Source organism: Vombatus ursinus, unplaced genomic scaffold (assembly GCF_900497805.2).
Source record: "Vombatus ursinus unplaced genomic scaffold, bare-nosed wombat genome assembly UNPS02009205.1, whole genome shotgun sequence".
NCBI classification, from domain to species: domain Eukaryota; kingdom Metazoa; phylum Chordata; class Mammalia; order Diprotodontia; family Vombatidae; genus Vombatus; species Vombatus ursinus.
In genome coordinates, this window is record NW_020948983.1 from 33,818,903 (window position 1) to 33,846,311 (window position 27,409).

Here is a 27,409-nt window from a genome sequence, read left to right on the forward strand (position 1 = left end):
AAAACTGCTTACTTGCACATGTGTAAGCATCTTTGTTGGTGAAAGCTTTCATACACTGGCTGCAACTGATTGGCCCCACAATAGGGATGGAAGCAAACGTATGTCCGTTCAACGTCTTCTTGTCCTTCTCCTTCTCTTTGGAATCTTTATCTTTCTCCTTAATCTTGTCTTTGTCCTTCTCCTTCTCCTGTCAAAGGAAAGAGCCGTTAGTTGTACATTAGGTGGCATTCTCACTAACTTACGCCTTAGAAGTCTGGAAGGTGTTTTGTGGAGAGGTAAAGGGTAGCTAGGTGGCGCGGTGGATACTGTCACACCTGGAGTCAGAAGACTCGTCTCTGAGAGTTCAAATGTGGCCTCAGACATTTATTAGCTGTATAACTCTAGGCAAGTCACTTAACCCTGTTTGCCTCAGTTTCCCACATGCCTGGCATATAGTAGGTGCTTAATAAACATTTGTTGATTAACTGATTCTACCAAGCAGAGCTGTAACTAGGGAAGGGCTTTCCCTGGAAGGAAACAACACAGCAGGCCAGCACAAACATCCCATCTCTCTTTTTTTTCCCCCATGTCTCTTGTACAGAACAGATGGCTACCATAAGGTTCTTCCCTTTCCTTCCTTCCAACCCACCCCTATCAATGTCTGCTGACTCCCTCCATCCTATGTCTCCTCACAGGCTCAAGGACCCCTAGCTGTGCCATCAGTCAGACATTCTGAAGAATAAGGCACCTCCTATATCAGCATGCCTACACCAGAAGATTCGTCCATTTCCTCCTTACTGGTCCTGGGCACAAGAACTCTTAGTTGCAGTTCTCAAGGGGCAAAAGTTCTAGTCAGTTGCTGCTCACCCAGGGAAATGTCATAGCTGATTCCTCCCCCTCCTTAGGGCCCTTAGGCCAGAAAAGACCTGGGGTTAGGGCTGCCTTACAAATCATAACCTAACCTTCATATGAATAAAAATGCAGAACGGAGACTGATACTAGGGCAGTATCTAGTGAAAAGAGGGAAGGATAGGAAAGGCAATACCAAGAACATATCAAGTATCAGCCTGGTATGACCTGCATCCTCTGCCTCTCTGCTATCCCAGTCACTCCCTACCAACCAGCAAGAGTCAATGGGAGTAAGACTAGTTTTTAAATAAAGTATAAATATCTCAAGGACAGCTTAGAGGAAGCTGTCACATGTTAAAATGAGTGAATGTAATTGGACTTATCTATTGTTGGGAGCAGCCTATAGTACAGAAACAGGAGCCTTCATTTTGGGAGGATATGAAGAGGTAAGCTTGGAGCATGAGGCAGAATTGAAGGGGGGCATGCCCAAGTCGAGTGTGAGAATAGGAGTTTTAGGCAGTTAGAGGCAGCAGAAAAGCCCTGTGTATCTGAGGAATAAGAGAAGAAAATAATATGAAATGTCACTCAAAAGGGTTAAGAGGATGCCTTAACAAGGGTAGCTAGGTGGCAGGTTTTTCAAATCTGGCCTCAGATACTTACTAGCTGTATGACCCTGGTCAAATCATTTAATTTAACCCTATTTGTCTCAGCTTCCTCATCTGTTAAATGACCTGGAGGAGGAAAAAAGTAAACCACTCTAGTATCTTTGCCAAGAAAATCCCTCATGGGGTCACAAAGAGTCTGATGCGATTGAGCAACAACAAAGAGGACATCCAAAGGTGATATTACCTACCTAGTGATTTTACATAGGCCAAATTTTCCTTTTTAATTTTCCTTTCACCTGGGAGTTGGTCCCTTCTTTTGGAAAATAGGTCCCAGTAGGGAAGGGAGACTTTCTTGTCCTTAGCATTCAACTGTAATGGTAGGAAGAAATGGAGGACAAGGAGACTAAATTTACTTCTTGAGTCTTAGGAGATTTTAGGCCATTCCACAAATTTGCTGCCTGACTGTACTTGAGATGGTCCCCATTCTTGATCCCTTAGTGGCCAAAGTCAATGAATTCTTTGGCAAAGCAGGCAATGCTTGGCCCAGGTTGCATCTAGTAAATAGGAGATGTGTATGGAGTTGTTGCATCTGAACCTTCATAAGGTGCTATGTGGATGAGACTTGGAAAAGTTAAGACTTGCAAAATTCTTTGAGTTCCACTAAGGTTCAAAATAAAGACAATTCCTTTCAATATAAATCTACAATAACAACATAACAAGGATCTGTTTTATGCATATGCCTGTTTTGGCACTAATGCAATATACTTCGAAGAAATTCACTAGATGCTAGGCCCAAATTCTCATTGAGAAATGGCTTTTATTAAAGTTATACTAGTAAGGACATTTTCATTGTAAGAAAAACTATCACTATGTTTATGTGAATACTACTAAGGTCTACATTGCAGTCTTTTAGATTTAATTGTGGCATATGACTGCCCTTTAAAAAATTTTCACTTGGAACCCCCTAAGTCCTTCCCTCCTCCTTTTTTTTCTCCTCAGATCTGACTTTACTGATAACAGATAGAACAAAATGCCAGACACATCATCAGGAAAGTTATTAATAACAAAACAATATTCTCTCCCTTTGCTTAAAACACAAAACAGGGCAGCTAGATGGCGCAGTGGATAGAGCACTGGCCCTGGGATCAGGAGGACCTGAGTTCAAATCTGACCTCAGACACTTGACACTTAACTATCTGTGTGACCCTGGGGAAGTCATTTAACCCCATTGCCTAGCAAAACAAACAAACAAAAAAACCACAAAACAAATCTACACCTAGCGTATTTTGAATGGTGTTCTGTTCTTTCCACCTTAAGAATTTTCCTGGGAAAGGTCAGGAGAAAGGCAATTAAATGACTCATAAGAGAGAATGGTGCCTCTAAATACTGGGGGCACTATGTGACTAAAGAAGTTTTCATGATAATACACACCACCAAAATTAGGAGGAAATATCTGATGGGTATTAAAAAAGAGAAATTAATAGAAGATAAACTTTTAACAGGTTATTATAGGACAACAGTAATTTATGGTATAGAACCATAACCTTTTGAGGTTGACACCACGAAGGTCATCTGTACTCTCGAGACTAAATTTTCCTTGATGTTATTGTCAGAGACAGAACACTCATCTAGATGAACCAATGGTTTACCAATACATCACATTTCACAAATAAATTTGAGAGACTTAGATAAGCTATATTGGCAGTTATATGGGAATTAATATGAACTTAAAGATCATCTATATGGTGCCATATGCCACAATAGAACTCCAAAGACATATATAGTCTTTCTCTTAACTCCAAACTTTCTTTTAACTACTGGAATTGTTGGGAGACTCTTTTCTTTAGTATGGGGATTTTTGTATATGTAAGCCTAGGTGTTGCAGTGGGTATTTGCTAAAAGTGGATGTTAAAAACAATACATTTAAACAATAGTAAACTGGAGAAAGACTGAAATACATAGTTTAGATAATTTTTTTTTGTTGATTATTAGGGTACATTTAATGGAAATTCAGAGAGCACAGTGACACCATGGAACAAAACTACAAATAAAAATGCAATGTGAATTAAAAAAAAAGATAAATTGCCTCAGTTACAAAACAGGAAACTGCTCTGAGGAGGAAAAAAAAAGTAATTTCCACCATACATATAAATGTAATAAAAATAGACAACTTTAAAAATGGTGTCACTTTATAGAATTTTCCTCTTTTCCCACAATTGTATGTTTTAGTGTTTCTCCACATGCAAATGTTGAAACAAAAAAAGCATCCCCACATACACTGTTCTCAAGAGCTACAGGATATATACAATTAAAAGTTATAAAACATTTGCCATGGCAACTAGCTGTTCATATTCTTGCAATGACGCAGTACCGTTCAAACTTTAAAAACTAGTTTCTTCAGCCTCTACTCTTCCCAATACTCCCCCAAAAGGTAAGTTTTCTTCCAAGAATCAGAAAATCCAAGCTCCATGTCTTCCCTTTATGTGCTTATTAGATTTTTGTGTTAAAAAAAAGTCAGGCTCTTACCTCCCCATGTTTTGGTCCTATAAATCTCACTGTTATGAGAGGGACTTCATGAAACCGACCCCACTTTACCGACATAATTCTCCCCTAAGAACAGGAAATCTGCTCCCTGAGAAGGAGGAGCTCATGCCTACAGGACGGAGCAGATCGGCTTCAGGCTGCCATTAGAGAAAGTGTAAGAGGAAGCCAGAGACTGGTTGAGAAAGAGACAGAGGGAGGGTTGATAACAGCCTGTTTCCTTGAAGACAATCTTAACTATTTGGATGCTGCTAGTAACAACGTTTAAAAATGATATGGGAACTGAAACAAAACTAATTCTCCCCAACATCTCTCAAGTTTGGAAAGACAACTGGGTCTGGGTTTTAAAACTGATGATCACTTTAAAGAATCTCTTTGAACCAAATGCTTCATTTTATAAAACCAGTGATTCCCTTAGGAACACTCTTAGTGAATCATCTGGCTTTGGGAAAGGAGTAATCTATTTTTTTTTCTAAATCTGACTTTTCATATGGTTACTTAACTTTTTCATCTGCCAAACTTCTATATTTTGAAATTAAAAAAAATCTCTTCCCTAGGAAACTGTTAACAGTATTTGAAAAGATATGAACATAACCCCACTAAGATGACAGTGGAGGAAGGTATTTTTTTTTTCTTTTTAAAAAACAAAAATGATCATGATTATGAATCAGGAAAACTTAAAACCTCTTCCATTTGGTTGTGATGAGCAATTCTGTCATATGGTGAATATTATAAATGAGAGAATGAATGAGTGAATTTGTTACTACATTTAAACACTAGTTTAGCAAGAGGCAGTGTATTATACTGGGTACAGCACTGGACTAGCAGCCAGATCTGATTCTAGCCCTAGATCCTACAGTAATTCACTGGGTGATCTTGTGAAAGTCATTTTAGATCTCTCAGACTCAATTTCTTCCCCTGTAAGATAAAGAGGTAGGACTGAATGATGTCTAAGGCTGTTTCTATGTTGACAGTCTGATTTTACTGCATCATTTTTCAAATACTCATCCATCAGAGTGACAACCTGGTAGACACCAGCCTTAATTGCATTCATGCCTCTTTAGGAAAGCATGTGTTAGAAGAAATGAATGACTTGTCTTAAAATTACCAAGTGTTTCACTGAGAGTTCTCTACTCCAGGTATCTTGTTTAACCTCAACTAAAAATGTCTTCTTATAATTTTCATCTCTTTATCATCAGTGGAAGGGGAAAACTGAGATTTCTACAGATATTAAAAACCAACAACAAATGTTATAGGCTTTTCAGTACTTTGAGTCAAGTAAAAGTAGTCTGGAGGAAATTGTATGTAGAATTCTTTCTCAAAGATCACCAAAGACAGAAGCTGTAATCGGGTCTTCTTCCTGCTATACTTCCTGTTTAAAGTATTATCTGCCTCTTTGAAATCTTGTGCTTTTTCTAATGACTTTGTCAATTTTCATTACCAAGGAAATATTAAGGATTCACTGATTCAGCAAATCAAGTTAGAGTAATTAATACGTGTTTACATATTAACATTTTTTAACAAAAGAAAACCAAATAAGACTCTTCTAAGTAGAAATCCCCAAACAACCTCTAAAGATCTTTTAAAGCAATCTTAATGAATACTATTTATGTTGATAAAGCATTTTAAGATGACTTTTAATATTATCACTCATCACAAAAGGCTGTTAATACATGTTATTTTTTTGAACTTATTTTACAGATGATGAAAGAAATGTCAAACAGACTAAAGAAAAGGATGACTACATAAGCCCATTTAAAAAGTGATTTGAATGAAGTGACCTTCCTTACATTTCAGAATATTAGTGGCAGGCTCAGAAGTGGGATATTCAGATAATGATTTTCTATTCCCTTGCTTGGACTGGGAAAAAGGCATGCTGCTTTTTTTATAATGCTGGAAATAAAGTCACTGCTGCTGGAGAAACCTATTTTCATTTAGAGAAATAACTCCTGAATGGGTGACCTCTGACCAAGATGCATAGCACCCAGACACTTATAAAAGTACAGTACTTAGAAAGCCCTATATCTACTCATCATATTCTTCCCACTATCAACTTGTTTGGAGGGGGAGAGAGGCAACAGTGAGTTCCCTTGGCAGGCAGCATACCTCGTGCAACCTCTGAGCTGGTCAATAAGTAATTACGAAACACTGTCTTGCAAATTCCTAAATTTACTTGGTGTACAGGAGACTATATAGAAGCCTGATAATATTCTGAAAGGGCAGGTAACCCTGAGCTAGGTATTTCCTTTATGATTGTGTTTAAGACTTTCCACTGCTTGAGGCAGCCTGGCCTCTCTGATGACCACACAGTGAAGACGTACACATCTCTAAGAGGAACTTAAGTCAATTGCACAATAGTGTTGTAACTTCCAGCAAGGCAACAGGTCAACCAATGTCTTATTTACTCAAATGGTTTCTGACAAAGACGATACAGACTTTGTTCTAGCGTAATTCTTCGTCCTCCCCACCACTCCACCCCCTATTTTCAATCACCTAACAATGCTTTTATGGAGATAAAACAATGCTTAGCAGCAATGAGATTTTATCTTAAACGGAAACTAGGCTAAAGTACAAAGAGAACTGGGTTCTAGCCTCAGTTCTGCTACTGACTTAGCTGTAGAGGGCCAGGCTAGTCCCTTCAGCTCTCTAGAACTGTTTGCTCACTTATAAAACAAGGGAGTCATTAGAGTGAGGGAATTTATCAAGTCTTCCTTAGCTCCGGAATCTGCCTTGTACTATTTGCTACTGTTTCACACATTTTATGACTTTTTTTTTACCAACTTCACGGAGAAGGGCACAGTGATGAGAAGGCACTCAATAGGTGATTATTAACTGACTGGAAAGTGACCAATCTCTCTTCAGATCCAGACGCCTTTGAAGGGCACTTTCCAGTTATATATTCAGGTCATTTGGCTATTGGGCTGAACAACAGGCCTTGTTCTCAGCTCTACTACCATGAAGATCTATTCCCTTCTTTAGGTAACTGCAAATTATAGCTAAGTATGTAGATAATATCTGATAATTCTGATTATTGAGGTCCTTTGCGCGCGCGCGCGCGCACACACACACACACACACACACACACACACACACACACTGTTTCACTGGTTTTCTGCTTTTCTAGGTGGTGTAACAGATAAAGTGCTGGGCCTGGAGTCTGGAAGACTTAGTCACTTCTAGCTGTATGACCCTGGGCAATTTACTTAACCTGTTTGCCTCAGTTTCCTCATCTGAAAAAATGAGCGTCACAGCACTTACCTCCCAGGATGTCTGTGAGGATCAATTGAGATAATAATTATAAAGTGCTTAGCACAGTGCCAGGCACATGGTAAGCACTATATAAATGTTAGCTATCATCACCATCACCACCATTATTGTTATCACTCATGTGGTCAGAGAAGAGGAATGAGGATGAAATTTCAATCATTTTCTTTTGCTTATGAGCAAAAGATATGCTATTCTTGGAGTATTGTATCTTTTCTTTTCTTTTTCTTTCTTTGCTTAGGCAATTGGGGTTAAGTGACTTGCCCAGGGTCACACAGCTAGTAAGTGTCAAGTGTTTGGTCTGAGGTGGATTTGAACTCAGGTCCTCCTGACTTCAGGGCTGGTGCTCTATCCACTGTGCCACCTAGCTGCCCCAACTTTTCTTAATAAATACTAAAAATAGGGCAGATTTGGTTGCTACATCTCCACAAATCTACCTGTTCAAGAGCATGAACCATTCAGCACAGATTTAACGCATGGGTCCTTAAGTTAGTCCTTGCCTTTTGGCTAGATTTTCAGGTGAATGGGAGGCCCATTTGTTTTGGAGGTCACTTCTCTCCCTAGGCAATCTCAGATCAATAATTGAGCTGATTTAAGGACTTTTGCAAATAAATTTCCAAAATGGATTTTTTGGAGAATTTGGAATAAAGCAAAGTGAAAGAAATGAAGCAGAAATTTCAATAGTAAGCACTGGCTTTTATCTGTTGAATAGCAGGGAAAATTTCAAGTAAATTAAATTACTCTTTATTTTTGGCTTTCAATATTTTTAAAACACTAAATTACTGGCATTGGCACTGTTTCATTGGGAGCCAAGAGTAAAAGTAAAATAAACCACATTGAACAAGCCAGTTTTCAAAGTCCTTGTGAATTCCTGAGAGATCACATTTCATAGATGCAAATGCACAACTGAAACATTAAATACACTACAATGCTTAAAAACAGCAAGAGAACATCAAGCATTATTTTAAACTGGTGTCACTGATCTCATCACAATCCTTCTGATTCAACTCATATACAAGCCTATCCTGTTATCCATTTTAGAAAAAGAACTTTCAGATAATATCTTTGAATTTTTTCCTATCCATATCCTTATATTACATAATCTGATTTAATTTGTATATTATAACTGTAATGTTCTGATGTCTGATTTAAGTGACCAGGTCACATGCCTAAGGAGGACTATGCAGAACATCCCAAGGACAAGTGAGTACCATATGCACTTACTTTGCTCTTCTTACTGCTGGACATTTTATTCTTGATGTAGCTGAAAGTGCGACTGACTTTTGTTCCACTTTTCTCTTCAAAATCTTTCTTGGAAGGGCTTTGTGGAACAAAGCTAAAGGCCTGTTCAGTTACACTAAAAGAAAAAAAAAGTCCATTTTAAAAAGGGAAATAATATGTGATCTAAGCATCCCAATTTTTTTTCTACATGATCCTATTTTGTCACTTATTATTTTAACCACAGGTCAAATGATTCATAATCTTATATTAAAAAAGAAAAAGAAACAATCAGATAGGAGACAGGAGTTAGGGATATTTGCACAAAATGTTTAAAAATTAGGATAGAATACAGGCTACAGTGCCCTCCCGAGGAATGAATTCCTATTCTCTTATGAGCAATTAATATTTTAGTACTACTATAGTATAATGTAATAACTATTGCATTTATGTGGTACGGGTTTTTTTGGTTTGATTTTGTTTTCTTTTCAATGTAGCAATCATAGGTCCAGAGTCAAAAAAAAAAGTCTATTATAACTTATATAAAAATATATATTATTATATATAACTTGTATATCTTGTTATATAAAATATTATATATAACTTTATATAAAATACATATAATTTGTTATATAAAAATATAATGAGTCTATATTAAGTATCCTGGATTCTTCTTTGAGCTAATACTAATTAGGTACTAATTCTAAATATTATCTCTCAGACAAGTAAATGACAGTTTTTATTGGATTTTTATAGTTTATCCACAAGTATGGTTATATATAAAATACTGACAATCCTAGCTTCCTCTACTGGCTGTGCGACAAGGAGTTAATTTCAGTTAACTATCAGCCAGGACTAAATCCAAAATCTATAGGAATGTATTAAGCCTTGATGATAAAGGTTGAACCAATGACAGATTATATATAGTAAGCTTCCTGAGGGCAGGGATTGAAATTTGTACCATTGCTTTCTTTACAATGGGTGGAGCTGCTGACTGAAATTATATGTGATCATGTAAGATTTTTTTCCGTCAGAGTGAGACAACATTATGATACAGGTTTGAAAAGGGAAATAAGGAATTAAAAGGCAGTTCTTTATCTTCGATATCATCACATCAGATCCATGTCTACCAATAAATGGACTTTTTTACATCCCAGAGAAATTCACCTTGGTTATCCCCCAGTAGAGAATATGGAAAAAAACAATCCAAAGTAGCAACTATTCTATTTTGAAGGGGAAAAAAGTATAAGACCTTGCCCCAAGATGTCCCAAGACTCAGAAGAAAAACAAAGATTTCAAAGAAGATCAAATAGGAGCACAAAGATTTTTGTGTATTAGCAGTGAGCCATTATGAATCCTCTGTGAAAAGGAGATTTTGGTAAAACAGTTGAAGTTATGAAAATATTCTTAATTTTGTTGCAGTCAAAACTATTAATCTCAGTAATCTGAAAATAAGGATTAAAAAGCAAGCAGAAAGAACATTTTCTGTCTACTTAATAGTATGCAGTGATGTGTCATATTTTCCAGTGTATGGAAGCACAGCTATTGGAACTGAGAAATATAAACATTACAAAGTGGTAGGACCAATGTATTTACCTACAATAATTATAGAACAAAAACCTGTCAGAAAATTCTCTGCATGAATATTTCCACAGAACCTCATAAAAACAAAAAAATCAAATTTTGAAGACACTCATAGGTTTAAATGCCTCAGAATAAATTTTTTTTAAATAAAAAAAGATTTAAGGGGGAAATGTTGATGAAATTAACTAACTTCTACTACTGTGAATTATCATCTAATAATACATGTGGCCTGATTAGACAGACAACTGCTCTGAGCTGCCAATTCTTCACTGTGTGCCCCAAACTAACCTAATAACATCAAAGTTTCTGCAAACTCATTTCAGGAAAGGGGGTAACAAAAAGAAATATATAATACCTTTCGGTCAAATTAGTGCTGGTATTGTGGAAGGGTCGTGAATCTGAAAAAGACACAGGGAAGAAGTTAGAATACAAGATTTCTTACAGTTAATATGACAAAGACAGAGCCAAGGTGGTACTAGGAATTAGTATGTTGAAACTCCATATCTGTTCTAAATGTGTAAGGGGAAGGAATTAACCAAATTAACCAAAAGAATTCAAGCTGATGGCAATGATGAAGAGTGATTGCTGTGCACTGTCACCTACGACAAATGAATGGCATCGGAAAAAATACTTTATCAAGAAATGTTGTGATAACTTTATAATATAGATGTTAAAATATCTTCAGAAGACATGAAAACTGTACCTTTTATTTTCTGTAACAGGAAGGACTTACTTCTCTGTTTTTATTGATATTGAGTTTCTTAGAGGGCCACTTGCCAATACTGCAACTTAATCAAAGCAGTAGTTAAAAAACATTTTCTAGTAATATTCATTTGCTTCTGCTCTGTTAATTTTGCCTCCCTTATGTTGGAAATAATTTATCTCCTGAGCCTGTCAAGTACCTAGAATTTTAGAAAATATGGACTGGAAAAAAGATTGGACTATATAAGCCAGATGACCTGGTGGTTTTTAGCCTTGCTCTGCCATCAATTAAGACACATGACCATGGGGAAATCACAACCACTGAGCCTCAGTTTTCTCATCTATAAAACAGTATTCCTTCCACCTTATGATGAGTGAACAAATTATTTTTCCCTTCTCTATAAATGAATCAGGCTAGAAATCAAAGCACAGCAATGGAACCTCCTAAACTAAGTCAAATAGAAACACACAGAAATCAGAGCAATTAAAATACATACAAGCATTATTCCTTTTATTACATTTTTAGGGATGATATGGCATAAAGGAACATAATCACACCGTGCAAAGTATCATTTCAGTGTTTTAATGTAGGGTTGTATCGATATTTTTGGTATATAACACACTTTTAGTGGAGATAATATGCTCAGCCTACTTGCTGCAATAACAGGGGGATACACCTCTCAATTAGATGTCGAGTAACATTGTGCCAACTGAATCTTACCTCATTGTGAATGCAACTACTTTTCAAAGATTACTTAGGGAAAAACACCACTAGAATTTTGCTAGTCCTAATTCTAGTGTCTAACGTGCTCTAGGAACCGGATATAAAAAAAAAACCAAAATGTAGGAATGGGAAGACCCTGTACAAAGAACTTTTAAACCATTTCTAGACACCCAAGAGGTTTTTGTGCACACACTCTGCCTTCCTCCATTGAGGACCTTCCTATTTTAATGATACAAAATGTTATGAGTAGCAATGTGCTATTGCTGGAAGTACAATGGTTGAAGGAAGACCTAAATCCTACTCCCGGACTCCTCACTCTGCCCCACCCCTGGCTTCACTGTCACCTCTCTGGGCCTCAGTTTTCTCACCTATAAAATGAGGGGGGGGGAGTTGAGGAAGGGCAGACTACATTACATCTAAGATCCTTTCCAGTTCTACCATCATGTTACCAGATAAGCTAAGTAAGCAGCACTGTGGATTGGTTAATAATTTTATTTTGGAGGCATTAAGTAGCACTTAATATGCTGGTGGATCTTTTTTCTATTTTTGATAATAACATAGCTGTGTGCCACAAAAATGTAACTACTCTGGGGAAATCTTGGTTTCAAAAGATCTTGAAAATAAATGTTAACTAGATTGTCACAACTGCCTGTTCATGAGACTTTTTTTGGTGGTAGTGGGAAAGGATTTGCCTAAAGTTGTATAGTTATTAAGTGTGAAAGCTAGGATTCCAAACAGGATCTAAAGAGAGGTAGAACAAAATAGTAATAGCAGGTATATATCACTTCTAGTTTTACAAAGGGCTTTACATATATTTTCTCATTAAGCCTCACAACAACTTTGTGAGGAAAGCACTATCAATGTTATTATCACAATTTTACAGATTAGGAAACTGAGACTTACAGGGAATGTAACTGATTTGCCCAAAATTACACAATTATTATTAAGTGTGAAAGCTAGGATTCCAAATAGGGTCTCTAATGGCCCAAAGTCTAGTGTTGTTTCTACTATAATAAGCTGCAATGTTTAGTAGAGAAGACTTATGGAATAACCACTGTTACCAGCCTCTTCCACATATACACCTCCACTACCACTTTTTTCAAATTCTGAACTCTCAACGACTAAACTCCCTAACTAGGAGAAAGACTAAGTCAGTGATTACCAGAGAAAGAGAAACAAATTATCTTACAAGAAAGTTCTGTCGATAGAGAAATTTGGATAAGTCTGGATGATATTTAAATAATGTTGAAATTTAGGGTGAAGAGCAAACAAATCACTTGACTCAAACTGAAAGTCTTTTATTAAATTACTTCAAGTTATTAATGGGTTCTCCCAAAGAAAAGTAATCTTGGTATATTACAAACAGAATTTTTCCATTTACACCTCTCTTTAACAATTTATAATGAGACTCATACGGGTAAAGTGAATTCCTCCCAATTCACAAAGTTTGCTAACAATCTGAGGCCCTGTAAAATCTATCAACTAGGGACTATCAGGTACCTATTTACCTATCTGTAAGCTACAGCTTACCCACAGGACTACAAAGAAAAACAAAACCAAACCAAAGTTTTGAGAGAGAAAAGGGAAAAAGCAGCAGGAGAAAAATAAAAATGTACACCTAACAATTCAATGGTTCGATCCCAGAGCTAAGGTACTTTTCTTGAAATAGTCTCATGATGGGAAGGGAAAAAAGCCTATATTCTCACTATGGAAAAAAAAAACATGATAAGGGAAGGTGAACATTTTATCATTTTATATGGCTGAATAAAAAAAAGAACACTTTTGTGGGTTAGTACTTAGGATTAGAAATAAAAACCAAAGGACATTTAAAATTTACTTATTCCTCAATATCTCTGGAAGTATCTGGGGTTTAGGGAGGATCTTATTTCCCAGAACCTGGAAATGCCATGAAATTCCATGAAATCAATGAGCTATGGGATGAGCACCAGGACTCTAACTGTTTCATCTAATTTACAAAATAAAGCATGAAAACAGGTGGCTTAGGTAAACTTCCCAGACTACATGCAAAGGACAGGGTAAGGGCTAAGACAGCTCCTACTATTTGCTAAGTAATACAACATCTACAGCATTGACAAAGACGGCCAGTCCCTGCTGCACATTCAAGTTGCTTACTTACTATGCAACTTCTCCTCTTCATCACTGGAAGAAGAGCCAAGAGAAAAGACAGTTTTAGACTTAAGGAGAAGTGGAGAGATGCTGACGGAGAAGGAAATCCTCCTTGCTGGCTGTATCTGCTCCTGGGCCTCTGAGGAGTGGGTTAACAGAAGATATTAGAGCATGCGTAAAAACATGCAAAGAAAACTAAAATGCACATCCAAAAATAAAAGTGTATGAAGTCTGAAATCCAGGTAATTTAAAAAATGGCAATGGAGGACAAAGTGTGTGTGCGCATGTGTATGGATGTTCTTTTTTTCCTGAAATCCAAGGTCAACCCTCTCCTAGGCAACATTATGAAGGGATGGACTCATATTGTCTGAGTTTTTTTAAATAGTTACACAGTGGTTCATAACCTGGGGAGGGGGTCTATGAACTTGGTTTTTTTTTTAATATTTTAATAGTTATATTTAAAAATAATTGGTTTCCTTTGTAATCCTATGTCTTCTATGCAGTTAAAATATTATTCTGAGATGGAGGCTATAGGTTTCACTAGACTGTCAAAACAAATCAATTGTTAGCTCATGACATTAAAAGGTTAAGAAACTCTGAATTCCAGGTTTCATTACACATGGGGACATTTCTCCATTCTTTCACTTAAAATTCTGCCCAGCAGGGTGCTCTGTTATCTACTAAGCATTTGTAGGAGAGTGAGGAAGAAGTAAAGTCTCAAGGCAGAAAGATTTTAAGGTTCTTTGGGGCCAAGCAAAGCTAGAAAATGTGGCTGAAAATGCAAATCACACATAGGTTATATTAGAATTAAAAAGGAAAATCTCATTTCATGGAACACTAAGCAGTTAAGACTAGTGTGTTCATTTGTAGGCACATGGAGAAGTTAAAAAGTATTTTAAATAGTGTTAATTTGAAAGAGGTTTGCTACATGGCACTCTCTAAATTGGACTTACCTCTTTCCTTCAGAAACTGTTTATAAAGTCTATATGCATTTTGCATGTTTTCCATTCCATTCCAAACGTATAACACAAATGTATGTAGTTATGCATAAATATATAATTTACATATGCATACATACACACATGTGTGTATATACATAAACACGTGCACACACACATAAAACATATGCATGTATTGTCTATATGCAGGTATGCTTATATGTGCATGTACACATATGTACATATACACACATATATATAAAATCTCGCCTTAAAAAGTTTTCAAGAGTGAACACTTCTGGTTTTCATTGCTTCTACCCAGTTATCAATGCTTACATCTTCCAATTCTTCATGTAACTAGGCTAAAATGAAATAATCTGATCATTGAATATATATGCATTTATTAATATAAAAACAGAAAAAAAATGACATTAAATTTCTCATAAGGTTTGGTGTCTTTTTAAAAGGGCTCACTCTGATTTCTTGACCTAAAGGCTCTTATTTTTATTGTGTTTGTGTATATAAGTGGCTGGCATATATTCTATGTAAAGAAGATGGTTCCATTTTTGAGACAGATTTAACTGAATCAGCTAGTTTTCACAGCTTGATATCTGTGGTACACACTATAGTTACCAACTAATGTACCCATCCATCAAAACACACATGAGGAACTTTACAAGCTCCCACCTACAATCAACTATATGTAAACAACCCCTCAACGCAAGCCCTGTTTGAAAACTGTGCCTCATACAAGGATAAACCAAAGATTATCAGAAAAGCAAAATTATGAGAGAGAGAAAATAAATCTGGTTAGGAAACAAATTGGAAAGATCTGTAGTAACAGTAGTAGTAGTAGTAGTAGTAGTAGTAGTTGTAGTAGTAGTATTAATAATCACTAGCACTTACAGAGACCTCTCAAGTGCCTTACATATTATCTCACTTGATGATGCTTATAATGACAGCTAACCTTCACACTGGTGTACCCAAATTCTTGAGACTTTTAGGACAACCTGTGGGATGCTTTAAGGTTTGACAAGTTCTTTGTTCTCTCATTAGATCCTCACAACAACCCTATGATATAGCTGCTGTTATTTTTTTTCCATTTGATGGATAAAGAAACTGAGGGTAAGAGGTGAAGTAACTGATTCAGGGTAGTCTGAGGCAAGATTTGAACCTGAGGTCAGCACTTAATCCACTGCTTTGCTGCCTCTTCTTTTTTTTTTCATTTTTAAAAATGAAAAAAAAATTATTTTATTTTAAATTTTTAAAATTTATTTTGCTGTCCCTATGGTCAACAATGTTCTCTTTTTAATGCTAATCATGAGTCTGTATAAGATCATAGATCGAGAGCTGGAAGAGAATTCAGAATTCACCCTTTTACAGATAAGAAAACTGAGACCCAGGGAGCTTACATAACTTTCCCAAGGTCACACAGGTTGTAAGGATCAGAAACAGGATTTAAACCCAGGCTGATTTGACTCAAAGCAAGGGCTCACAACACTGCCAGGACCATACAAAAAATTACCAGCATATCTATTGCTTAGGAAGGCATAGCTGTGCTCAAGGACAAACAATGGGAGTTTTACTGTCTGTCACTGGCATCACCTGAAAGAACCCAGATGGAGGGCGTGAAGCAGTGATAAACAGGACTGCTAGACTTGGAGTCAGAAGAGAACACAGTTAAATTCTTAACTCTGACAGCTATGAGTCTGCTATCTTGGTCAACCAAGTCATTGAACTTCATTTTTCACTAAGCTGTACTCACTATGGACATCTCCATAGTGCCCCAGAAACCTCTTCATCTTAGGAGATCACTTCAGCCCTAGAACTCAGACCTCTGTGGCCCCTCCCTCTGACTGAATGGTTCCCTTGGAAATCCAATATAAAGATGGTGCCCAGGCCACTCATCTCATTGTTTCTCACTAGGCTACCCTCACTATGGACTCCTTTATCATGCTCTAGAAACATGCTGGAAGACCCCATGTCCCAGTATTCTCCGTCCCCTCCACTCCTGCCAGCCTTCCAGCTTTCTTCTTACACCTATCCCCTCCACTACCACCTCCCATTTCTAAGTTCCAGACTGTCTTTTTGTTTGTATTTGCATTCCCAGGGCTTGGTACAATGTCTGGCACATCGTAAGTGCTTAATAAATCCTTGCTGACTAACTTCTCAGTCTCAGTTTCTTTATCTGAAAAATGGGGATAATAGTACTTGCACCTTTCCAAATCTTAAAGTACTATATAAGTGTGAGCTGTTATTTTATTACCCTTCACATGCCCAAGGTGAAACCTAATAATGATAATAGCTAACATTTATATAGTGTATTAAGGATTGCAAAGCATTTTTACATATACTATCTCATTTGGCATCTTCCTATTCAGGAATTTCTTTGAATGTTGAGAGACAAAAGCACTGTCTGATGAAAGAAAAAGAACCGCTGAACACATTTCCTGAGGCAGTTTCTAGGTGGAAGTTCTCCAGGACATTATCCCACACAATTTAGGCAGCTTTCCTTCTAGTATGATTTCCTAGGAAATTTGTCTTTAGATAAACAAAATGTAATCATCCTGCTCTGCACAGAACAGCCGATTAAAGATCTGATTATGGACCATCACTCTTTATCCACCTTTTATGGTTCCCCTGAGATCAGCCTGATTTTTTTTCAAGGCAAATTGTATAGAAATATTTTAGTCACCCCATTTGCACAGTATTTTCCTCTACATCAAGAGCTTTTTGAAAGAGATCCCGGGCTTGAAATAATGCTACGAGTCTGTGCTTTCCAATTTGGCTGACTCCCTAACTAGATGTTCCAGACAATAGCTCAGCTGAGACACACTAATTTTCAGAAGGGCTCAAGTGTTAACAGTTCTCAAAGAGGAGGGTGTGTGTCCGCCATTTTCTTCAGAAGGAAGCAGACATGGTAAGGACAACAAATCCGAAGTCACCGTTATAAGAGTAATTTTAGAAAGAATTCTGTTCCTAAACAATAGTGCTCATAATGAGACACAGTCATTGGTAAAAAGCCTCTGGCCAACATTCTCATTTCTTTATAATTGTTTAACGTGTGGTCAGAGAAAAATGAATCATATAAGCAGTGCAGCAATTAAGAAAATTATTTTTCACTGGGAATCACAAGCCCAAATCCTTCATATTGAATTTACTTGCAATAACCCATCCATCATAACATCTGAAGTATCATTAATACTTAATCTTCTCAAGAACACAATTTGCCCTTAGGCTTCAAAGGCAATTTACATATTTTAATTATGTCACAGGCAGTTAGGTGGCACAGTGAATAGAGTGCCAGGCCTGGAATCAGGAAGATCAAAGTTCAAATACAGCCTCAGACGCTTACTAGCTGTGTGACCCTAGGTAAATTACTTACCCCTGTTTGTCTCAATTTCCTCCTCTGTAAAATGAGCTGAAGGAGGAAATAGCAAACCACTCCAGTATCTTTGCCAAGAAAACCTCCAAATGGAGTCACTAAGAATCGGACACAACTGAACAACAAAATTATGTCACCAACACCCACCAACAATATTATCATATGCCAAGACATGGAGGTACAGAGTGTTTAAGTGTTTTGGAAATGTGAACTTCATGACCCAGTGTGAAATTAAAAAACAAACAAAAAACTGTTTGGTCTTCTATTCTGATGCCTAAGGCACATTACCCTTTAACTTGAGTTTTGTTGTTCTACTTAAAGTCAGAATTCTAACTGTCTCCACGAGGGCTTATCATTTTTTCAGATCAAAGCACAAAACATTGTGATCAGTCAGGAAAACAAGCTAACAAGTAACTAAATGTGCATATGTATGTGTGCTAAAGGTGGGGAGGGGATGGGAGCTGGAGAGGTTAGGAGTTGAGGGACAGAGGAAGAATACAGGAAGGGATGACCTATTGTTTAATTATAGTAGCCAGTATAGGAGTAGTGATAAGAAAAAGGCTAGTCAAGACATTTATGAACTAATCATTCAAGCCTGGGTAAAAGTGAGTAGCGTGGGCCACATGGTGGGAAACAACTTTTGATAAAACGATTAAAATCTTACTCGAAGCTCAGCTATCAATGGCAGTCTGCTACTCTTTCAATTCCCCCAGTGAGGCTGAGCAAAAAATTTCCCAGCAACAGGAAGAAAAGCTATATGTTGCCAGGAATTGTGGCACTGAGTGAGTACGTTTTCTGGGAGTTAACTGTGTTATTTATAGTGTTTGGTTAGCAACTGAAGACCTGGCCAAAAAATTGTTTTGCTTTTTTTGGAAGAAAAATAATGAAGCGTTTCAGCTATGAAGGAAGAGAGTGTCACATAATATAGGATAAAAGATCTTCTCCTTACTGGATATGTCCCAGTGCTGTTTCTGTTGCTAAGAGGCCCTATCCATTAAGAACACATGCTTGTTAGTCATAGTGACAGCAAAGTGCTAAAAAAATCTAACTTATAGAGTTCTGACAATAAGGTTCTCTCTCCTTGTTAAGCTCTAGCTATTCAAATCCACCAAAGTGGCTATAAAATTATTCATTTGTAACATTAGCTATGGTAAATGCCAAAATAAAGACCCCCCAAGAAATAGTCCTTCTAATATAACTTGTGACATTATGTCTATATTTTTGAGTGGACATTTTTTTGGTTTCTTGGATTTGCCAACAGAAACAGTAGATCAAAAGGGCAAGATTAATGTCTGAGCTGTTATCTGTTTGAAAATGAACAAAACGCAAGCTCGCTATGAAATGTACTGTGGAAAGAGGCAATAGCTCTGCAACTGACTCATTCTTTTCCAAATCAATTTTCAGGTACTTACTGAGTGCCTGTCACAGGAAAGGCACTGTGCTAAAAATGTTTCAGGGGACAGATATGACATAGGTCTTGCTCTCAAAGAATTTACTGTCTACGAAGGGGGTAAGACAAGAACTGAAATAAGCACAAAGCAGCTCAGCTAACACAAGGAGACTAGTTCTGTCACAGAAAAGTGAAGACCTTTTAATCCCTCACCAGTCTTGGTACTACTTACTACTACTTGGCACTACTCCTTTTGGCTCCACTTGACAAATCCCCTCAGAAACCTGAAAATTTCATTTACCTGGCACTCTCTCTACCTACCATGGAATAAGTGTACACCATTTTGCATTCTACATTTTTAAAATTCCCCCTTTGGATCCTCTATCTGTGAATTACTAAAATGTAGGGGCCATGACTGCTTTGCCCTCACTGAAGGAATGCTGGAGTATACTAGTTTTACTCCAAGTATTATATATGCACAAAAAGATTTTTCATTGTAAATGGTCTTGAAATGGGACAGGGCATAGGGATTGGAACTTTAATTTCACTGGTATGAAGAACTCTTGGATGAACAAGTACCTGCTACCAATGCAGGCCAGAACTTTTCTGCTACTTAGAATCTGGAAGAGACGCCCAGAGCACCAAGAACTTAAATGACGTGCCTCAAGTCACAGAACCAGTATTTGTCATAGGTGGAGCTTGACAGTTCTCAATCTGCCATTCCATGCCTCCTCTCTTCAAGAAAGTGGGATAAAAACTCAGAGGAGCTCCTCAAAGCTCAGGTTGTCTTGCAGGTGATCTTAATAGAATTTCATTGCTACTTAAATCCTGAAACTTTATAGATCTACACACGGAATTATTTTTATAATAACCACCATCAAATACAACAGTATGGAGATATCTTAACTGAGAAAACACTAACTTAAGCTTTATCACCAGCACTGGCTACATTAGAACTAGAGGCAAGGGAAATTCTCAGGTTTGGGTAGGAACGAGGTAGGCGTATATCTATACAGCAGTGACACTTACAAAGGTCAGTTCTATTAAAGATGGAGTATCAGGCAGAGAAAAGAGAAAAACAACAAGGTTTCAGAAGGTGACGCCATTATACTTTTAAAGAAAAAAAAGTGGTTGAAAAACTGTATACTTACTGTCCAGTCCAGGATGGCTAATTGTCATTAATGAGATGGACTTTGTCAACGGAGAAGAAATGGCCGATGTACAATAATTAAATCCCTGTTGCTTGGATCTCTGGCGTGGCTGTGAAGCAGAGCACAAGAGTATGTTCTGAGTACCAATGCTGTTACTTCCCATGACAATTTAGGGTTCAAACAGGGCTACTCAAAATTAATACAGTCAGAATATACTACAAATGGAAAATGAAAATGTTTGGAAGGAAATAATTCTTAATAGTAAATTTTTATTTATGCAAATGTAAAAATAAAAATGGCATATTTAGAAATGTCAACTTTCTTTTCTCTCTCCTTTATTTGCTTTACCCTCTACTAGCCTATAAATTGCATGAAGAGTTATTTATCATTTCTTAGAGAGAGGTTCCCTTAGGAAAAATCTTATTTCTCCTTTACTCTCTTCCTTTCCAATACCTAACACAGGGGCTTGAAGCAGTAAACCGTAGAGTAGGAGTCAATGAATAATGAATGGCCAAGGAAAACACTGTACCCATTTTAACTCAGATGTAATAACTATGACATATTAAAAATATATTTATTTATATACTCTGCTAGGCTAAAAAAGTAAAATTAAACAAGCATTTATTAAGCACTTAGTATGTGTCAGGGACGATGCTAGGTGCTGGGGGCACAAAAAAAGGGGCAAGCACAGTCCTTGTCCTCAAGGAACTAATAAATCAAATGGGATGGGTGGTAGAGGTGGTGGGGGGAGATAACAAACAGACACCTATGTACAAGTAAGATATATAACAGATAAACTGGAGATAATCTCAGAAGGAAGGTATTAAAATTAAGGAGGAAAGACTTCTTGTATAAAGAAGGATTTTATCTGAGACTTAGAAAAACCTTACAGTCATGTTCTTGAAACAGCATTTATTTGGAATAGGTTAAAAGCAAAGAACATCTTCATTTCATAGAAATTAAAAGTGAGGCACATGGAAGTTTAGAATGGCTTTGCTATTTTCATAAAGAAAGCTGAATCGGAAAATAAAATCTGAACCTCTTAATTCTATCTGAAAATTAGTCTGTGCTATCATGAAATAAAGTTAACTGATTTTGATGAGTTTCTAACTCTTTGGCAGAATCAATGAACGTTAGTATTGGAAAGTACCTCTGAAGTTGTCCAGTCCAAATTCTCAGACATAATGTAAGATTCTGTAGTATGACACCACTAACAAACAGTCATTCAGCCCCTGCTTATATTCTGGTAATGCAGAACTCACTGCTTTTTAAGATAGTCCATTCTATTGTTGGATGTTTCTAATTAAGGTAAAGTTCTTAGTCATACTGGGCCGAAATCTGTCTCCGTGCAACTTCCTCCCATTAGCAATCTACTCCACTCGACAGAAATAACAGAAATCCATTCCTTTCATTTCTCACAGAATATAACTCACCCTATTTATGTTATGAAATCTAGGACAAATTTAAACTATAGTTTATCTGAGAGGTGATTTTAATGAAAGTGAAACAAAGGTGTAATCAATACTGAACTTTTCTTAGAAGTGACTCAATCAAATGCACAAGGAGAGGGTGTAAGTGGCATAAGCATCCTTTGATAGTTAGATAAGAAAAGGCTGCCCCATTTGCCAATAGATAGTAGAGAGGGCCATGCAAGCCAAGATCAATAATTCAATGTAACTTCAATTTTTTTAAAACTAGGAGCCCATGTTAAAAAGGATTATACTTTAAGTATAATAGATATCCAGGGCTAATACAGTCCTTATTGAAAAGAGATAGTCACTCATCAACTTCATAGAAATATCCATTTTAGAAAAGGGATTGTAAGTAATAGTTAGGAAATTAAAATTTTCTAATTTCCTAACCCAATTATTTTTTCCCTTCATTTTTCTGTTTCTTATTATCACTAGGTCAAGTAAATACAATAAACTGTTTCAACTGAATATACTCAGAACCTAGCTTTACAAATACAGCTTTCAAAAAAAATTAAGACTATGGAATGTAAAAGAATAGGCAGAATCTTAAAATTATTTTAAATCTACAGATTGATTTTCAGTAGATACACTAATTTCTCTAAGGCTCTGCACATAACTGCATGTTCTTATTCTGAAGGCTACATTTACAAAATGTAAATGCAGGACCAAAGAATTATATGAAACCTTTGATCCTGGGCCTTTAAAACGCTTAAAAAAAATAAAATGAATCAAAAGTGCCGTGCACAAAAATTCAGGCACGAAGAGAAAGAATAGGTAATTATAATAGCCTCTCTTGTTTCTGATTTTACTACTCAACTAAAACTTTTCTCTGCAAATTTTCTAATAATCTATAATACTGAATCTGATTGTATTTCCTCAGTCCTCAATCATCTTGACTTCTCTATAGCATTTGGCAGTGTTAGCCCCTTCTCTTCTCTCTTCTCTGGTGTTTCATGACACTACTCTCTCCAGTTCTTCTCCTACATAACTAATCACTTCTTAACAAAAGCTCTGTCCTGAATCTACTTTTCTCCCCCTATACTCTCTTGGTGACCTTATCAGTTCCCATGGGTTTAATTATCATCTCTATGCAGATAATTCTCCTGAGCTCCAGTCTCATATTACCTACAACCTATTGAATATTTCAAACTCAACATGTCTAAAATTGAACTCATTATCTTTACCCTCTTTCAGTTTCCCCTATTTCTGCTGAAGGCACCAATATCCTTCAAGTTTCTCAACTTCATAATCTTGGCATTATTCTGGATGCCTCACTTTCCCTCATCCCACATATCCAATCAGTTGCCAAATCATAAATTCAGCATTACTAAAACAGAAATCATTACACCCCATCCTGCTCCCCACCTCCAACCCAGACCTCTTCCAAATTTCCTTATTTCTGTTGATGACACTATTTTCAATTTCCTTCCTATTGCCAAGGCAACCTTACCATTTTCCTTGATTCTTCACTCTCCCTTACCCCACCTCCATATATGTAGTCACCTGCCAAATCTTGCCACATCAACCTCCAGAGTATCTCCTGCATCTGTCCTCTTCTCACTAGTCAAAATTTTATTTAGAGGCAGCTAGGTGGTACAGCAGATAGAGTGCCAGGCCTGGAGACCAGAAGACTTATTTCCCTAAGTTCAAATCTGACCTCAGATACTCAATAGCTATGTGACCCTCCTCAAGTCACTTAATCTTACACTCTATATTCAAGCCAAACTACCCTCCTTCTTGTTCCTTATAGATGACACTACAACCTCTATCTCCGTCCCTTTATACTTGCTATTCCCTGTGAGTGGGATAAACTTTCTCCTCATCTCCACCTTGTAAAATCCTTCACTTCCTTCAAGATTAGAAAAAGTCTTTCTCAATCCCCGCTAGTGCCTTTCCTATTTATTTGTATATACTTCTGTACTGTGTGTATACTTTTGTATATACTTTTGTACTTTTTATGCTGCTTCATCTGATATAAATTCCTTGAGAGAAAGGACTATGTCCTTTTTGTCTCTGTATCTTTGCCACCTGGCAGCTAGTAGGTACAAATAAATGCTTGTAACCGAGTCTCTTATTTAAATTAATAATGTTTTATTGGTAGGGTGAGTGGCACAGACAGTCCCCATAATTCTTACACTAAAACAAAAACTGTAGCTTTTTAAGCTGTGGAGAGTATAGTGACGTAACCACAAGCCAAGAAGATCAAGAGTGTAGACTTTTAAAAAAAAATCAATGTCAAAAACTGTCTTTGCGTGTAATTGAGGAAAAAAATAAAACGTTATTTAAAAAAAGAACATGAACTTAAAGCTCCCAAGTCAGAAACAAGTCAACAAACATTTATTAAGCATTTACTATATAACGGGTATGCAAGAAGCTATGTACAAATAAGACACACAGAAGATGAATTAGAGGTAATCTCAAAGGGAAGGCACCAGCATTCAGGGGAAAAAGGAAAGGCTTCTTGCAGAGGGTGAGATTATAGCCTAGACTTGAAGGAGGCCAGGGAAGCCAGGAGATGGAGAGGAGGATGGAGAGATTTTTGGCCCAGAGGTCAGCCAGTGAAAAAGTAAAGTCAGGAGAGGGAAATATAAAGAGAGGCCTTGAACAAATAACTTAATGTTATAGTACCTGTATTTTTTACCTCCTACTTGGAGGGAAAGTAATTACAGGATGATGAAAAACTAATAACGGTTTCTAAAGCACTTTAAGGCAAAAGAAATGAGCCTCTGAGGTGTGAAGAATTACTACCATATCTGGTGGTGAGGGAAGGCCTCCCAGAGCAAGGAGAGATAGCCTTAAAATCATAGCCACTTTCCTAATTAAAGGAGACCCTGACAGGCTACTCAACTATATGTAAATTACAGCCTAGAGTCACCATAATCAGCAAGTTTTAATGTACTGGGTTCTATCAAGTAGAACAGAAAAAACTCTTATCCTTAGGTAGCAAGTCTCCTTCCCATTTTGGTCCCCACTATCGAGTTAGCTTTGGAGTAATAAAACACATATTCCTAAATTATCTTCGCAGAGCTAGAAACAGTCTTACCTTATGGTCAAACATGCTGTGCTCTCTCTGGTCTGACTCCAAGTCCTCTTCTGTGAGTGACACCAAAGAGCCACCACGTTCCTCGCCACTGAAGGGGCTTCGCCTCAGCTCTTTTGAGCTTGCAGAGTTTGCATCCAAAGCTGAGGATGGCTTACTGCTATCCCCAGCTCCTCCAGATAGGCCTTCTAAACTGAAACTAAATGAGGTCACAAAAGTTAATCTCTGAACCTTAAAAAAGAAGACACCCAAAATGCATGTGCCATTGGTGGACACTACCAATTACCTTATCATTCTTTTGATGTTTGTTGGTATGTTAAGCACAAAACTAGACTCCAGAGGGTACCCCTCCAAAGCATTGGATAGGGTGCAGGATACCTCTCTGCACTCAAGTCTCCTAATTTGTTTTATTCCTTGTCTAATCCATCCAAAGCCATAAATAAAGCACTTAAAAAGGTATGGTTGAATGAAGGAAGCCCAATTCACTAATTTTTTGTTCGGCCAATAGAATTTATCTTTTGGTTCATAAAGTAGTCATTGTAAAAGAAGTTTTATATGGTTCAATGCATACGCTTTGTTTGGATCTACTGCCCTGTTCATAGGTAAGTTACCAAAAATGTGGACACCTGGTGTCTGTAACCCTCAGTAGCCAAACATGGCAATGTGGCTTTGTGTTCTAAGTGTATTACTCATAATCTAGAAATAACCTACTAATTTTTCAGACACAATTCATTATTGAGGGGTTACAATCTGTATCAATAAAGGGCATACACACCAAAAAACAAATTTAAAAAATCAGAGATATGCCAGAAATCATATAGATGATTTACAGTTTAGTTGACAAGCACTTGAACATAATAAATACATTTTTGTATTTCCTTCCCAAACAAAGATAGTATCGCTGAGGAATTAAAAAAAAAAAACCACACAGATCTGGCCAGCCAATAACAATGCTGTAGGCTTCCTGGGAACTGTTAGTTGCAGACAGACACATACCACCTTGAAAGCAAAAGCTGCTAATCACCTTTGGTAGAAAGTTATCACATTGGGGCTTTACTTTTACATTTTACCATTGGCAAAGGAGAAGAAAGATATACTTAGGAGTTTTGATATTCTGAATAGGAGTCAGGAGCCAAATATTTTATTTTGGGGAGTCCAGGATATTTTTTGTATCTAGAAAACATCTCATAATTAGCTTATTTCAAACTTCTTGAGAATGGGGAGAAAAGTAATTTTTTTTTTCCTGTGGACTAAGTCAGAACAATAAAAGAAATTCACAAAAAAATACAATGGAAACCTCATTAAGATAAATCACTGTGTCTGATTTTGTAGACAGGTAACTGACCAAAAAGTTCTAGATTAGAACTCACTGGATCTAGGTTTGATTTTGCCCAGGAATACTACTAATCAGGAATCACTATACTTAAACCATATGTGTATGTATACGCATGTAAGTAAAAGTTTACTAGCTGAAAAGTGTTTTAAAACAAATCATTTATCTTGTTACGTAGTCTACACTATCTAGAACATGAACCAATTAATTTTCCTAAATACCAATGTAATCATCACCAATGGCATTCTTACTAATATTCTGAGAAATGTAAATAGGCTGAGGATAAAAGTGGAGATACTGATTCTTCACTGGATGGAAATTTTAAAAGCTTAGGAATCTGTGGTCACCAGAAAGCTTAATTCTGATGTTATTTTGACAAACAGTTGGCTACTTATGAAGGAGAAAAATAGGTCAGTGGACTAGAGGTAAGACTATATGAAATTAAACGCCCATAAAAAATAAATGAATTTGGGAACAAAACAGAACCACATTTCATTTCCCTTCTTGGCTCCTTCTCACTGTTAATCTTTCAAACTCCTAAGGATCTTGGTGTTAGAACAAAGAAAAAAAAAAGCATTCTACCACGGCCACACCGATACATTTTTCTTAGGTAACACCAATTCTAAAGCCACTAAGGACACACAGATTGCATTTGACTAATTTTCAACTCCAGAGCCTCATACCTACAATGAGGTCAGCAATGCCAGGAAGAGAGGAACATACCCCCAAAGGAATGCAAGTGTTCATAGAAAAAGCAGGCTTACTTATACACATTCCAGCCATTGCAGAACTCCAAGCCAAAAGCCAAGACTTTGCCACATTTTACAGTGCCTCCATTTGGCTGCTGGACATGTAATGATACCATACCTTCTACAATTAAAGTCAGCACTCAGGGTAGCAGAGTATTGTACGCCAGAGGGACACCAGCTCATACTAGGGACATCAAAGGCAGAAAAAGAGAAGTGGGGAAAGACCAACGGTGTACAGACATTATTATATTGCAAAAGAAGGGAGGATAATTAGAGACAGCCTAACAATTAATTCTCAAAAAAGTCTGGGAAAGTTACATTATTTTAAAGATTTAGAAATTAGATAGACTGACAGACT

At 36.9% G+C, this 27,409-nt stretch overlaps 1 protein-coding gene across 2 annotated transcripts in view; it reads right to left on the minus strand.

Moving 5' to 3' along the window:
• Positions 1–27,409, minus strand: part of AKAP13 (A-kinase anchoring protein 13) — a 123,020-nt gene that overhangs the window by 53,636 nt on the left and 41,975 nt on the right. Inside the window, exons 6-11 of one of the 2 annotated variants that reach the window (XM_027851554.1) lie at positions 27,170–27,235; positions 24,973–25,168; positions 20,458–20,566; positions 10,396–10,438; positions 8,463–8,595; positions 13–187 (exon numbers count right to left, since the gene is read on the minus strand). In XM_027851554.1, the coding sequence (XP_027707355.1) occupies positions 13–187; positions 8,463–8,595; positions 10,396–10,438; positions 20,458–20,566; positions 24,973–25,168; positions 27,170–27,235 (722 nt within the window). The remainder of the gene's footprint in view (positions 1–12; positions 188–8,462; positions 8,596–10,395; positions 10,439–20,457; positions 20,567–24,972; positions 25,169–27,169; positions 27,236–27,409) is intronic. The other variant, XM_027851555.1, reaches the window with a different exon arrangement.